The sequence below is a fragment of the Triturus cristatus genome, chromosome 4_2 (assembly GCF_964204655.1).
Source record: "Triturus cristatus chromosome 4_2, aTriCri1.1, whole genome shotgun sequence".
NCBI lineage: Eukaryota > Metazoa > Chordata > Amphibia > Caudata > Salamandridae > Triturus > Triturus cristatus.
In genome coordinates, this window is record NC_140586.1 from 779,764,912 (window position 1) to 779,780,064 (window position 15,153).

At 44.3% G+C, this 15,153-nt stretch overlaps 1 protein-coding gene across 1 annotated transcript in view; it reads right to left on the reverse strand.

Annotated features, from left to right (window-relative positions):
- LOC146835034 (cytochrome P450 4B1-like) overlaps positions 1-15,153 on the reverse strand; it is a 318,638-nt gene that overhangs the window by 120,934 nt on the left and 182,551 nt on the right. The window contains exon 5 of the mRNA XM_085602694.1: positions 12,746-12,870. Within this exon, the coding sequence (XP_085458820.1) occupies positions 12,746-12,870 (125 nt within the window). The remainder of the gene's footprint in view (positions 1-12,745; positions 12,871-15,153) is intronic.

Here is a 15,153-nt window from a genome sequence, read left to right on the forward strand (position 1 = left end):
AAAATCCTAGAACCCCAAAGACCACACAAAATAAAAAAATAAATGGTCAACCCAAATTCCTGAAACACTGTCCTCACATTTCTCAGAACCTATCTGGCACAGAATCTGGCAATCTACCTTTCAAAAATTACTCCTTTGATTGTCCAATCAAGACTCTGGACTATTCACAAATCCCAGTGGACCCCCTCCAGGCTACATAAGCCTGGGGATAAGACAGACTGACATATGTTAGTGCTGCAAAGATGCATTGGGAACACACAAGCATGTGCTCTTCATCTGAAAAATGTGCCAACCCCAAGATACATCCAGAACATCTTCAACATTTACTTTACACCGACTCTACTCACAGCAACTCTTTGCCTCACTGCACATCACCCACTCATGGCCTTATTCCAGCAAGACTCACTCCTACTCAATCTCATGCTAGCCCTCAGCACCAAAACTATTTTGATGGATTAGAAAGCAACCACAGAATCCTCCAATGAGAAATGGTGGAACCCTCTATGCGCCACCAGAGGGGCCGACAATATCATATTCAAACAAAACACACAATACCAATGCCTCCAGAGACCTTTGGAAATCTCTTGAACTTTTTACCCAGAAGTTGACCCCCGATAAGGACAAATAACACTGGCACAAACACTGAGCTTTGCAGACCTGCTCTCTCCTTATCCCCTCAAGTTGTAATTACAAATCAGGGGCTTACACCTACCTGTCCTCCCCCACCCTCTACCCCCTCTTTCACATCTTTTCTTTTCAAAAACTTGCATGTCACTAATCCTCTCTACAATCAGAATATACACCTTGATAACCTGCATGCAGGCATGAAAACTTCAATGTAGACCTGTGCACTCTTTATAATAGGCCTGTTTCTATAATCTTAGCTTTTACAACGGTATACCTACACTCCTGATCCTTTGATCTACAATTTTATTCTACATTGTCCTTAGAAAGTGTGTAATGGAATTATACAATGAATGGCTGACTAATTTTACCATTGAACCAAAATGTACCTGTACTTCGGCCTGTTTTTTATACTGTAGCGTGCTGGTGTCTTGTACCTCTTATCTGTCTCCTCCTTACTTATGCCTTGACTACAAAACAATAAAAAACTTTTGCTAACACCCAGTATTTTGTCTTTTTTGATGGCAGCCAAATGCAGAAACCTCACCACTGGTTGTGCATGCTCCAGGCTGGAGATTACCCTGCAGTGAGGGGATCACTACACAAAGGTTGTGTCTGGACAGCAGCCAGGAAAGGGCATTTACATTGTGGTGCACTTTGTCAGGACTTCAAGATGCAGGACAAGACAGTACAGAGTACAGTAAAGATGTAACCAAAATATGTTTAAACTGTGATAATCTGTGAAATAAAGGAAGGGATAGTGGCCTTTAGTGTCTTGCACACACTTCTGTTCTCCTCTGTATTTTTTCACTCTGTTAGCCATTTAGGCCATTTCTTTCTGAAATACTCCATCTGCATATCTCACATGCGATGTACTTCCACTTTCTGTTTTTCACTCTGTGTTTCAGCATGTACTTGGGTCGCCCTTCTCACCATGCTCACACACAGCACGCTCAGTGCCTCATTTTTTAAAGAAAGAGCACTGGTGCCCGAAGCTCTGCTCAGAGGTTGGTGGGCAGTGCAATTAAACGTCGGCGCGCTGAATACCGAGGTAAATAATCTTTAATCTACTACCAGACTCTTTTTCTCGTTCTTGCAGTTTCCTGCTAGAGCCCTTTGTGCCGGTTTTGCCTTTTTTCTCAAACCTCCGTCTTTACGATCTGTGTGTTTTCCCTCTTTTGCACTCGATAAATATGTGATGCAGAAAAATGAATGCCAGTCCCCAAAAAGTAGTGCCAGTGGCTCTCACTGGCAAACACATGCTCAAATTAAGCACTGCACATGCACAAACACACACAGTCTCTGCGCCCTCATATGTAATACAGCATTAGCTTTTTCTTAGTTTGGTTCTCCCAGTGTTTCAACAGCTGTGCCCACCTTTACATAAAATGGTAATTACAATTGGCGTATGTGAGTATGTGCACTCTATAGAGAGGGTACGGATTGGATTTGCGTGCAGTACAAACAGCTTTGGCCCACTGACAACCTCAATGAGAAACTTTCACTGACTTCAGCCTCATCTCCACAGCTCCTAATCGTGTACCATCATGCACAACCACCCATAACCTGAACCTATCCAGACATGTAGAGGAGACTCAGTTTGTGCACTGTACAAGAATCATAAGTTGCCTGAAAATAAACAAGCATTTGCAATGCAAATAGGTCTCGCATTTGTGAGTTAGAGCTATTGACATTGTAAATGGCAATGTTTTTTACCTATACGTTTTGTTTTTGGAGTGAATGTATGTAGTGTGCAAAATCCCTTGCAAAGGTCCTGCACTTCGTAATAAATATATTGAAAAAGATGCGAAGTGTGGATTGTATCAACAATTGTTTGGCACATCCCTCATGGGTGTAGTGTCACCACACATGCACACCGTGGTGCTTTACTAATGCAAAACTAATTAATAAAAGTAGTGCTTACAGACTAACCAACGCGATCTGGATCGGAGCATGTGAATCCGAATCCCGGCTTCTCTTTCATTTTCTAGACTATTTGACTCACTCTCCTGCGTCTTGGTTATCCCCCAAACACTGGGAGGCAATGAAGTTTGCCAAGGGGGTGGGGGCACGGGGGCTTCGGGGGTACAAGAAAATGTCTTCATTGCCTAGTTGTCAAAGGTCGCCCGGTGCTATTAGTTAAAAGTGTGCAGATTTCATTAAGATATTAAGAGTACATTACTCGCATCAATGAGAAAATAGACATTAACTAAACAAAATGCCAGAATGCGTGTCAGTTTTCACAGTGTATTAGACAGTACTGGTTGCTTAGTTTCATTGCATTAATTTTTGTATTTACTCTTTTACACAGCAAGTAGGTTACCTAACCCCAAAGCCCGAGTTGTTAAATGACCCAAAGAAGGGAGTGATTTACAGTTGAGCAAATGTGGCCAAATGTAATTTTGGTAGTGCCATGGAATGACCAGCCAATGAGGCACTGGATGAGCAGGTATTTAACTAGACGTTCAAAACGTACGGTATTGTGGCTGTTGTTTGTTTGTACACAACCACCTCTCTGAATGTGTTTATTAACACAGAGCTTCATCTACCAGACAGTGCTCACAGAGGGGCGACTAAAGCACAAAACAAAATGTATTCATTTATCCTGAGTGTGAAGGCACCCGGAAGGCTTAGGTGCCCGCCAGGAGAGGCTAGGGATCCCAGCGCTTCTACAGACTCTGCCGTGCTCCTCTGCATCAGCAGGGCACATCTCAGAATCTGCCGCTTCTGCTAAGAATAGGTGAGGGGGATGAGGTTGGGGCATGCAGGAGTTGCCGGCAGATTTCCAGGTTTTTGAAAGTGATGATTCTGACGTGAGGCAATGGAGACTGACTTTGTCTGTTTGTCTGCACCAGTCTATATCTCTACCATCTACCGGGCTCACTTTCATGTATCCATTCATCTCTCTTTGTTAGAGGTGCGTGAGCCAATATATTTATTAACAAGTAGAGCCAGACCTAGACAAGCCAAGCGTATCCGAGCCAGTGGGCTAGCCATGAAAATGATCGGCATGTTACTCATACAGTAAACATGATGTAAATGTGCGATAATGTCTCTTCAGAATTCAAAAAAGTGCATTTCTTTAGCGCGTCATCTCAGTACACAAGATTATAGCACTGAATTGAGAGGAAGTTATTAAAAGTGCTCGTCCTCAAGCCCCACAACTATGCCATTTGGGAACTAAGAGGTGTCATTTGCCATGCATACCCCGAATGTTGCCTAGAGACTTATTATATTTAGAGTAACATTAAAATCTAGTTCATTAAACACAAGAGGTTATTGTACAGCACGCATCTTGAACTCGCATATTTCAAGGTGGCAATAATAAAGATGAAAACGGAAGTGCCGGCAGTCAAGAAAACATGAACGGGAGTTGGGGGAGGGGGGGGCAGAGGGTGAGAAGTCACAGACTGAGGGAGGAGGCGGTGGGAAGACAGGGAAGAAAATAGTGTTAAGAGTAAAGGGGCCAATAGCCATGGAAGGATACAAATGATGAATGAGGATGGACTAACAAGCCTCAAATCAATCGGAAGGCAGCATTTAAGACAAAAGCCAATGGGCAGAGAGTGGGCGGAGCTTCCACGAAGCTTCCACACTACAGTATATACTGCATGTCTCGCAAAGCGATGGCAGCGCATTCGCGCTGCAACGCTAGGTAAGACCTAAAAGAAAATAGTGCCAGGAGTAAAGGGGACAATAGCCGCGGAAGGATACAAATGATGAATGAGGAGGAACTAACAAGCCTCAAACCAGAAGGCAACATTTAAGACAAAAGCCAATGGGCAGAGAGTGGGCGGAGCTTCCATGAAAGCGCGGTTTTTGCCAAAAACGAACGTGTGCTAAAATCCTGACTTAGCTATACTTACCATTGGGGTGGATTATGCGGATACAACCACAGGGTCGTATCTACAAGGTTATCGCCGTTTTCCATGGAACATCGCTGGAAAACCAGCAATGTTCCATGGAAAACACCGCTATCGCTGGAAAATTATCGCCATTGCACTATGCGTTGTTAATACAGCGCTAGCATGGCGGTAATTTCCAGCGATAGCCGGCGATAAGAAATCTCACGCTAAGAGCAGCCAGCGATAATTATCGCTGTCACTTGATAATATACCCCATGGAGATCACTGACTTCCTAACTGACATAGGAAGAAAGATTAGAATTTTTTTAAGAATTCTCAAGATGTTGTAGGAAGAGGACACCACTGTATTGACTTGATTGCCTAAATGTAGGTGATCATCAATGATGACCCCCAGGCTTTTGGCTTTCCTGGTGGGGACAGGAAGGGGTCCCATATCTGCAGGCCAGCATGGGGCAGACCAGAAATTGGGGTTTTTGCCGATCAAGTGTGTCACAGGACAGGACATGATTCTATGAGCCACTGTTTAAGAAATGTTTCATTTTGTGTTGTGCCACTCTGGAGTCCAGTTGCTGAAGAAGCTTACCTTAAGAAATGGGTTAGTACTTAAGTGTTTCAGTATTACGTAGCTGTTGCCAATGTAACCCTAACCATCATCATAGCATGCTGAATTAGCAGAATCTAATAATAGTTTGCACATTATCTGAGCCAAATTGATTAGGTAAAAATATCAGGGTGTTATAAGACTGGGGTTCAGATGTTTATTAGGGATCAGCTCCCAGAGACTGACTCCTCAGTGTGCTAAGCTTATCTTGCAGTCTCCCTGCGCTCCTGATCCTGGCTGCGGGTGCAAAGTGTGTGCTTGTCAGCATCTTCAATCAGATAGCAGATGCCAATGTAAAGTGCCAAACATACTATCTGCTACAACTACTGTATATACTTTTTTGCAAACACGAGCCTCTAACATGTTGATAAATATTGACTGATAAAAGATACAAACCAATTGCTTCTAAAGCACTAATAAATTAAGGAATTTTTTTATTTAAACATTCGTTGTCAAGTTGGTTAAACCATATGTAATAAGATACAATCTGTGAGCATGAGAAGCAATGTATGAAATTGGGTTACTGGTTGAGGGAGGTGAAACCCTACTCAAGCAGCAACCATATTTATTTTCAGGGTGAAACACAAGCAAACCCTACATTAACCTGTGCGTAACCCTCTGGGAGCTTGGCACAAAGCATTTGGGGTTAACTTCAAGGCAATGTGTAAAATATTTATGCAGCACTTCAAACAGTAATAAAGTGAAAACACATCACAAGAAAAATCCCACCCCAAATTAGAACAATAAAGTAAAATGTAATTAATTATTCAACATCAAAACAGCAAAAATCCAATTAGTAGACCTGGAGATACACAATTATAAAGATTTAGGTAAAAATAGTGCTAAAAAGCACAAAGCACCACCTGTGATTATCTGGTAGCGCCGGACCAGGACAGTGTCGCATGTTCAGGCTGACCATGATGGAGCGAGTGCCGGGTACAGAGACCAAGTTAGGCTCACTATTACCATATATCATTTGTGTGCAGTCTGTGAGGCATTGGTTTGTTAGTTTCACTTCTTACAGTGGGGGCACCGAGAAGCTGCGAGGGCTGCTATGCGAGGTATGTGTCGTGCTGCATCGGTTATGATGAGGAGCTGCCAAGGCTGCGATGCAATCTCCTACGTTGAGTTGCGTCGCATGGCACTGGTTCCGATGAGGCTGGCTGGCGAGCCTTTGCGGAGCTTCACTTCACTCAGCATTGGTTCCATTGAAGATTGCAGCTGTGCGGCGAGGCTTTGCTTCAGTTCATGTCGCTTTGTGTCAGGTATAATAGGGAACTCTGCTGGACAGGCAGAGCACCTTTATCCCCACTTCCAAGGGCTCAGGACTGGGGAGGCACCATTTGGGGGGTTAGGAAGCACAGCAAGCAGAGTCCAGGTGCTGAGTTCAAGAAGGTTGGAGCCATTTCTGTCCTTGAGGCTCTGATCAGGAGGTCAGGCAACTAGCCCTTGGAGTCACTCTGATAGTCCTGGGTTCAAGATGCAGGTCCAGTCCTTCTCACTCAGACAGCAGGAAAGCAGGGCAGTCTTTCTTGCAGCAGAGCAGCACAACAGCTTGTCTTCTAGTGGTCAGAGTCGTGACGAGCTGGGCTCGTCACGAGCACAGCGCCGCCGCCTCCACCCCCGCGCCGCGGGGGAATTGCCCCGTGGCGAAGGGGTTAAAAGTGCATATCCAACTTTGTAAATACACTGTGCACTGCATATAAGATGTTTAGGGCTTAACCTAGGTGTGACTTATATATATTAAAAAGGAAGGATTAGGCCTGTGGAAAGATGTATTTTACCATGTCAAAATGGCAGTTTAAAACTGCATGCACATCTAGCAATGGCAGGCCTGAGACGTGCTTAAAAGACTACTTAAGTGTGTGACACAATTAGTGCTGCAGGCACACTAGTAGCATATAACTTACAGGCCCTGGGTACACATAGTACCACGTTACTAGAAGCTTACAAGTAAATTAAATGTGTTGATATGGGGGAAAGACAATTTCACCATGTTTAAGGGAGAGAGCTCAAGCACTTTACCACCCTCTAGCAGTGGTAAAGAGTGAAGAGCCCTATGGCCAACAATGACGAAGTCAGCAAAAACAAGAGGATTGAAGGTAAAAGATTGGGAAAAACCACACCAATGATGTCAGGTCTAACAAGCAGCAAGACAGGAACAGTATGTAGAACCCCACGCCCTGCTGCCTCGGATTGACCTGCTCTGGCCATGCCCACGGAGGCTGTCTTCTTCTCGATGCCCGTGGCGTGGATCCCCCTCCTGGTAGGCGTGCTGGTTGATGTGTGCTCCCACTCCCCGCTGAGTGTGTCTCCACTCGGGCTGGAGTGTTTTGTGTTGTTTTAACTGCACTATCTTGCACTGTTTTTAAGAGACTTTTAATTTCTGTGTAAGAACATATTGCTGGGATGTGCCTGGCTCCCTCAGTCGACCTTTCTCCTTTGTAGGGTTTTACTTCTGCTTTCCATGTAGCACCCCGGTATAGCACCTCGGTGCCGGAGTTGCTGGTTCCAACCCCCTTACTTACTGCTGCATCACGCTCTCTCCCTGGCCCTGAATTCATCTACACCGAGTGCAGGGCGCGGTTTCATGAACGGTCATCCTTTGAGGTTGTCGACTGAACGCTTTAAAAAATTAGCACCTCCGACTCCGGAATCATGCCGCCACCCCTTATCTACGGAGTCAGACCAACTCTGCCGTACGCAGTGCCTGTTCCAATCGACCTTGTTGAAGGTAGGTCCCATGATAAATTATAAACTGAAGTTTTTACTTAATAATTGCAAGTCACTCAGTAAGCAGAAGCTTGAAATCTAGGATTGTCTTACTGACAATCAACCTGACGCCATGTTTCTCACAGAAACATGGCTGAATGAGGACTCTGCCCCCGAGATATTACAATCCCTTCCCTCCAACTACAGTACAGAGGAGGGATAGCCATTATTCATAAACTCTCTTTAAAATGCAGCATGAAAGTGGTTAACAACTGTGAAGCTGCATTTTTTACTATAGCAGCGGTTGATGACTTTGCGCTTAATGGCTTCCTGATTTATCGGCCCCCTGGCCCGATGACTAATGTTATCTCAAGTCTGGTGGAGACTGTGGTCCAACCAGTATTGCGCCATAGTAATGTGATTATTCTGGGCGATCTTAATATACATCTTGACTCCCATATGAACACCGAAACGAAATCCCTCTGTCAGGAATTAGCTGCTATTCAGCTAGATATCAAGGTTGAAGCCCCGCTGGCGGTACTCTGGTCTGACCATCATATGGTGGCATTTTCCACTCCACTGGCTAAACCCCCCCAACCCCCGACCAGAACCCGCTTGAGCACTGCGTGCAGGAAATTGACCACATTCAACGAAGAGAGCTTCACCCAAGCTCTTCAGCAGAGTCACCCCAATTTGGGAGAAGATATTAACACTGCCTACATTGCAGTGGGCAAGTGGATCGTTGGAGCACTGGATACAGTAGCTCCATGGACCACTAATACCCCTCAGAGACGAAGCAAATCGGCGCCTTGGTTCAATGAAGATTTGATGATAGCCAAAAAATCTTGCAAGCGCTTAGAGCGCCAATGGAAGAATGACTTCTCAGAAAGCAATAAAGCCGCCTATAACGCAGAACTAGAAAGCTATCATGCACTCTTTAGGAAAACCTGTGCTGAGTATTATAGCGACAGAATAGAGCAAGCGGACAATTCCTCTTAAGAATTGCTCTCCATCCATCCTCATTAGAGAAAACAGTGGCCAACGTACCTAGCTCTTTCGAGTTATGTAACCAGACTGCCGATTTCTTTGCTACAAAAGTAGCTAAAATATACGACTCTTTCACCTATGAGGCTTGTACTGGTTCTCTGCAACACCCTGACATAAATCTCACTTATGAGGGCAGCACCCTCTCTGAGTTTTCCCCTTTTATGTTGGAGGAGTTAAAAGGTGCAGACTGCAGTATTAAATATTGCTTCCCAGTGGACCCAGCCTCGCCGAAGGTCGTCAGGGAAGTACTCAACGCAATACTGCCTTATGTTCGGCAGCTTTTGGAGCTTTCCTTCTGCCTTGGTGTGGTACTGTGTCAGTGGAAAAAAGCGATTGTCCTCCCCTTAAAGAAAAAAACATCAGCTGACCTGGGTCTGCTGGATAATCTATGCCCCATTTCACTCTTGCCTTATTTCTCTAAAATAGTAGAGAAAGTGGTGAACTCTCAATTGGTTGTCCACATCAATCGGAACAACCCATTCCATCCCACGCAATCAGGTTTTAGAGCCGAGCACTCAAGCAAGTCAGCATTGCTTCTTGCTACTGAAACACTATGCAGGTGTGCGGATGAGGGTCTGACTGTAGCTCTGGTCTTACTTGACCTCAGCGCAGCCTTTGACACAGTATCCCACAAACTACTCATACAGCGACTTGGGTTGTGCGGGTTAGAGGGAGTAGCCCTAAAATGGATGACCTATTTCCTCCAGGATCACAGTTTTCAAGTTGTGCAGCGGCCACCTATCTCTAAAAGCATTCCACTCTCACAAGGGGTTCCGCAGGACTCAATTCTAAGCCCAACTCTTTTTAACATTTATATCAGACTGTTGGCAGAGATTATGGAAAAACAAAATGTCACCTTTGTGTCATATGTGGATGGCACGCAACTTATTGTCACCCTTTACCAAAACTCGGAGGAAGCAGCCACCCAGTTTTCCTCCTGCCTGAGTGACCTCATCTCCTGGATGTCGAGTAACTGCCTTAAATTGAACGACAGAAAAACCAAGGCCCTAATTGTAGGGAATTCCCCCTCCATTTGGTCCTCAGCTTGGTGGCCCCAGATTCTGGGCCCCACACCTATCCAAAAGGAGGCAGCAAAAAACCTAGGTGTCGGGCTGGACCCCAAACTCTCTTTTGAGACTTGAATCAGGAAGGTCACAGGGAAAGGTTTTGGAATTCTCAAAATGTTGAGAAAAACCCTGGACATTTGACCCGTATCGTCCAGAAATACCCTGCTTCATACCCTTGTAACATCCCAGCTAGACTATGGAAACATTCTTTACCTTGGAGCAGCAAAAAAATGTCTCTACAAGCTGCAATGCATCCAGAATGCGGCAGCACGTCTGGTCCTCAAACTTCCTAGAAGTGATTCTGCCTCGAAAGCCCTAGACTCTCTGCACTGGCTACCTATTGAAAAAAGAATTCTCTTTGAAGCCCTATGTTACTGTCATTGGAGCCTGCAGGGCAAAGGCCCCAGTTATCTCCACCATCTCCTTAGCCCCCATCACCCGGCCCGTCATCTTAGATCAATCGGAGCCCATTTGGTAAAAGTACCCAAAGTCCAAAGAGCCAGAATAGGTTTGCACTCGTTCGGCTGCTTGGCAGCTAAAAATTGGAACACATTACCTCTCTTTCTTCGGGCTGAGCTCTCGGAAAACATTTTTGGGAAAAAACTAAAAGCCTGTTTTTTCCAGTTGTGAGACCTGTATATTCTCTTGTCTGTTAAGCATTCCTGGCTCTTTCCAGCCTCTCTGGAGAGTGGTTTGTCCAGCACGGGGCCACAATTTGGTGTAACCCGGCACTATTGATGTGGATTATTATCATTATTATTATTATATGTTTGCTTAATTTTCATCACTTCCAATTGATATACATTTGTTGGCAGATATTAATAAAAGGCCAATGAAGGGTGCGCCGATGATTTCCTTTTATGAAAAAGGGTCGCTACACCGGACCAGTGGAAGGAAAAGTGGATTCAAAAACTGTGCCAGAAATAATTTACAAAAGGCTTTCACTTGAAAATGTATAATATAAATATTTAAATAATCATAATTGCGATTACAATAGCAATAAAACCAGTAAAAACAGTGTGAATCATTAAATCATTTGTATGCGCATACCTTCTCTAATGAATCAATATACAAGCAAGATAAGAAAGGTATAATTAAATAGACAAATCATTAGGTCAGGCACAGAGAGTTCTGCACTTCAATTTCAAAATTTGCTCATAGGGCCAGTAAAAAAGGTGCACCTGTAAAAGTGTCTGGAGATAAGCTAAAATAAAACTAATCAACACGAAGCCAAGAATGTTTAAGTGAGCAGGAGAGTCCAAATTCAATTGAAACAGCAAAAAGTGAAAAGTCAAATGAGCTCAAGCTGACTGACAATAAAATTGAGCCAACACAAGGAGATGATGGACGGAGCACTGAAACCTTTCAGACACTCAACCCCAGTCACAGATCTGGGTTGAATCCATCATCGTTCTTTAGTTCACTTCGCCAGTTCAGACACCGCCATATGCAAATCAGTCTTGACCCTGTTCCTCATTGGAACAGTCCATCCAGAACTGCCAAGCCAGGTCTTTCCTGGACCGGAAACAAGCATCCTGGGACTGATTTTGGGGTAACACCCCTCATCAGCCAGGCTAGCTTGAGTCCAGTGGCAAAGTGAGCAAGGGGCCCACGTCTGGGCATACCCTTCAAACTTAAAGTGAACAAAGCAAGCACAAGGAGAGGATGGATGGAGCTCTGAAACTTTTCAGACACTCACCCCCAGTCACAGATCTAGGCTGAATCCATCATCGTTCTATAGCTCACCATCCCACCCCAGTTCAGACCCAGCCACATGCAAATCAGTCTTGACCCTGCTCCTCATGGGAATAGTCCAGCCCGAACTGCCAAGCCAGGTTTTTTCTGGACTGGAAACAAGCATCCTGGGACCAATTTCGGGGTAACACCCCTCATCAGACAGGCTAGCTTGAATCCAATGGCAAAGTGAGCAAGGGGCCCACGTCTGGACATACCCTGCCAAATTAGGACGAACAAAGCAAACACAAGAAGATAATGGACGGGGCACTGAAACTTTTCAGACACTTACCCCTAGTCACAGATCTGCGTTGAATCCATCATCGTTCTTTAGCTCACTTCGCCATCCCAGTTCAGACCCAGTCATATGCAAATAAGTCTTGACTCTGTTCTTCATGGGAACATACCAGCCGGATTTGTTAAGCCAGGTCTTCCCTGGACCGGAAATAAGCATCTGTTCTTTTTGCATTGGTTGCCCTAAGTGCACCGGGTATGCCCAGACGTGGGTCCTGTACTCGCTTCGCCACCAGATTCAATCTATCCTGGCTAATGAGGGATGAAACCCTAAAACTGGTCCTAGGATGCATGTTTCTGGTCCAGGGAGGACCTAGACTGGCAGTTCGGGCAGGCTCAAGACTGATTTGCATTTGACTGGGTCTAAACTGGAATGGTGTGCAAAAAAAAACCAAAATGATGGATTTAACCCAGATATGTGACTGGGGGTGAATGTTCGATTGATTCACCATTCCGCCCATCATCTGTTCTTTTGACAATAAAATTGAGTCCTAGGATTTGGAACACTTTAGGTGTACCATTTGTGACATTTTAATGCACAACATTCTATCAGCAACAGAACAGGAAACCCAAGATGTTACATGAAAATTAACATATCTCTCTTGCTTTCGATCGCAGAAATAAGCATATGATTACAGTTAATTCACATTATTTTTCTATTTTACAGGGGGAAAAAAACCTTGCACATTTATTTGCTGAGCACGTTTTAAGGGGCTATGGTTCTAGCAACATGAAAATATTGTCTAATACATTTCAATTGGTTAATTTAGCTTTCTCATGTGAAGGCCGAGGACACTAACCCGTCAATCTGACAGTTGCTCTCATAGCTGAATGCACATTTCATGATGCTATCGAGGGTCATCAGGCTGACGTATTTGAATAGTTCCAATGACTTTTCTTCGTCAACGACTTTATCCCACTTATCCTATTGCAAAAGAAAAATAATACTAATGGTTTGAAACATGAAATGTTTAGACAATAACAGAAACCGGTAAGAAACACATGACACATATTTCTTGCATAGCACTGCATGTAGCTTATTTTCAGTTTTTACACAGGACTACGGTAGTAGTACTGAAACTAAGGTCAGCAACCCCTTGATTGGCATGTGAAAATTCCAAACTGCCCTAGGTTCCCCAACCTTGTCTGGAAAAATTGGTAGCACTACTGATAACGTCACAGGAAGTGCCATCATAGGAAGTGATATCACACAACCTCTGACACCAATGATGTTGTAGGAAGGATGGCTGTCACTGTGACAAGCAACAAATATTCTGTGCAAAATAAAATACAGTCTTCATAGAAGGCCCAAAACACAGTCACCCCAAGACAAGGAAGTCTATTGTGTCAGTGTCTCACATTATGAACTGTCTCACACGAGCATCTTTAGAAACTGCTGTCAGATACAGCTGTACTGCAGGTCAGTGGTAATAACATTACTGCAAGGTATCACCACTGTACCTGGAGCTCAGCTGGGAAAGATGGCAAATTACCTGTGGTGACAAGGTTACTGCTGATAAATTCTGCACATTTTCACCAGCCCTTACTGCCATTAATAAGTAATGATATTACCATAAAGTGTAGCAGTATTCACTACCACTACCAAAATACAGTGTAGCAGTAAAATACCTAGGGGCAGATCTATGTTTCCTGGCGCATCCCTGCAAATCAGCATGGATGCGCCAGGAAATATGCATCACGCAAGTTCACCTTTGCACCACCACAGATGCGCCACATTTACAATGCAGCGCAAGGATAAACAGATGCGTCACGCATATGAAGGCGTAAGGCGGCGCATTGCTGGAGTTGCGTCGCAAGCGCAATGCAGCTCCAGCAAGGCTCGGGGGTACCCTATCGTTACAATGCTGCATCAATCCTCACGCCTGCTTCAAGCAGGCGCAGGGTTTTGACGCAGCATGGGCTCAAAAGTGACTGAGTGAAATCTTGTAGATTTCACTCAGCCACTTTTCGGAGGCGTTCCTGTGCCGGAACGCCCCCCCCTGCACAGGTACGCCCACATGTGGCGCAAGCTTTACAACGTGACGCATCTCCCTAGATGCGTCACGTTGTAAATAGCCCGCAGCATGGCGCTGGCTTTGCGCCACGTCACAAAAGTGATGCAACGGCGGCACAAAAGTGGCGCACGGGGCTTAAAAATCTGCCCTCTAGTCCCTCAATTTCTTCATGAGGACTCTAGTCCCTAGTGTCTGGGGCCAACCCATCTGTCTGCCGTCTTAGCTGTCCTACAGTCAATCAGTCTGTGGAGGGAAGTACATTATAGATTATAAATGGTTTCGTGAATTAATTACGTATTGCTGATATCTGCAGGATAAGACAGAGAGATGGAGAGACAGGAAGTCAAACATTGGAAGAGAATGATGGGGAGAGCAGAGTGAGAGAGAGAGCTGGTGAGAGGGAGCATGAGAGAGAGAGAGAAAGAAGGGAATACATTTTATTAAAAGCTTTCCTTGGTACATTTACTTAAAACTACGCACACTCAAACTGCGCTCTTCATTTTATTTATTTCTAACATGTCAGCCATCCAACATCACAAATGACATCCTCAAAGACACCACTTATCTTAACACATATGAACTCTGTCCAGTAAACTAGTAGTGCTTGCAGTTGCCCTGTACTCAACATCACGTTCATCAGAGCTGCTGTGCACAGCAGGTTTTTGGCCTGAACCGACATCCTGCTGACCTTTCACTTTGCTGACCTACGTAGTGGGCTCAAGAACTGAAAAATAAATTTCTTTTTCTGATCCCCTAATCCTCTGGTCAAACCACACTAATTCAGAATCTTCGAGTGCCAGGACGTGTTTCAGCAATACCTAGTCCTAGCACTACTTTCTCCATAGCTCACTGAATATGACATGTGGCTATGTCTAGGGCAGCTGGAATTATGAAGCAGGGAGGACCAAAATAATGCAGCAGAGCTAAGTAATTATGATGCAAAAAAAGCAAATTGTATGGTGTAATGTTGCACATTTTGTGAGAGTATCACTTCATTATTTTGCACCTTTTGCACATGGTAACATTGTCTGGGCAAATATTTCACCTTATTAGTACCAATTTAAAAACCAAATACAACAATATGTAGCTGAAAGATGATCACTGCGCAGGAACATATGTCAATATATTTTTTGCTATATTTGAGCTAGAAACAATTGTTTTTTGTAATAATCTGCATATTATGAATCAGATTA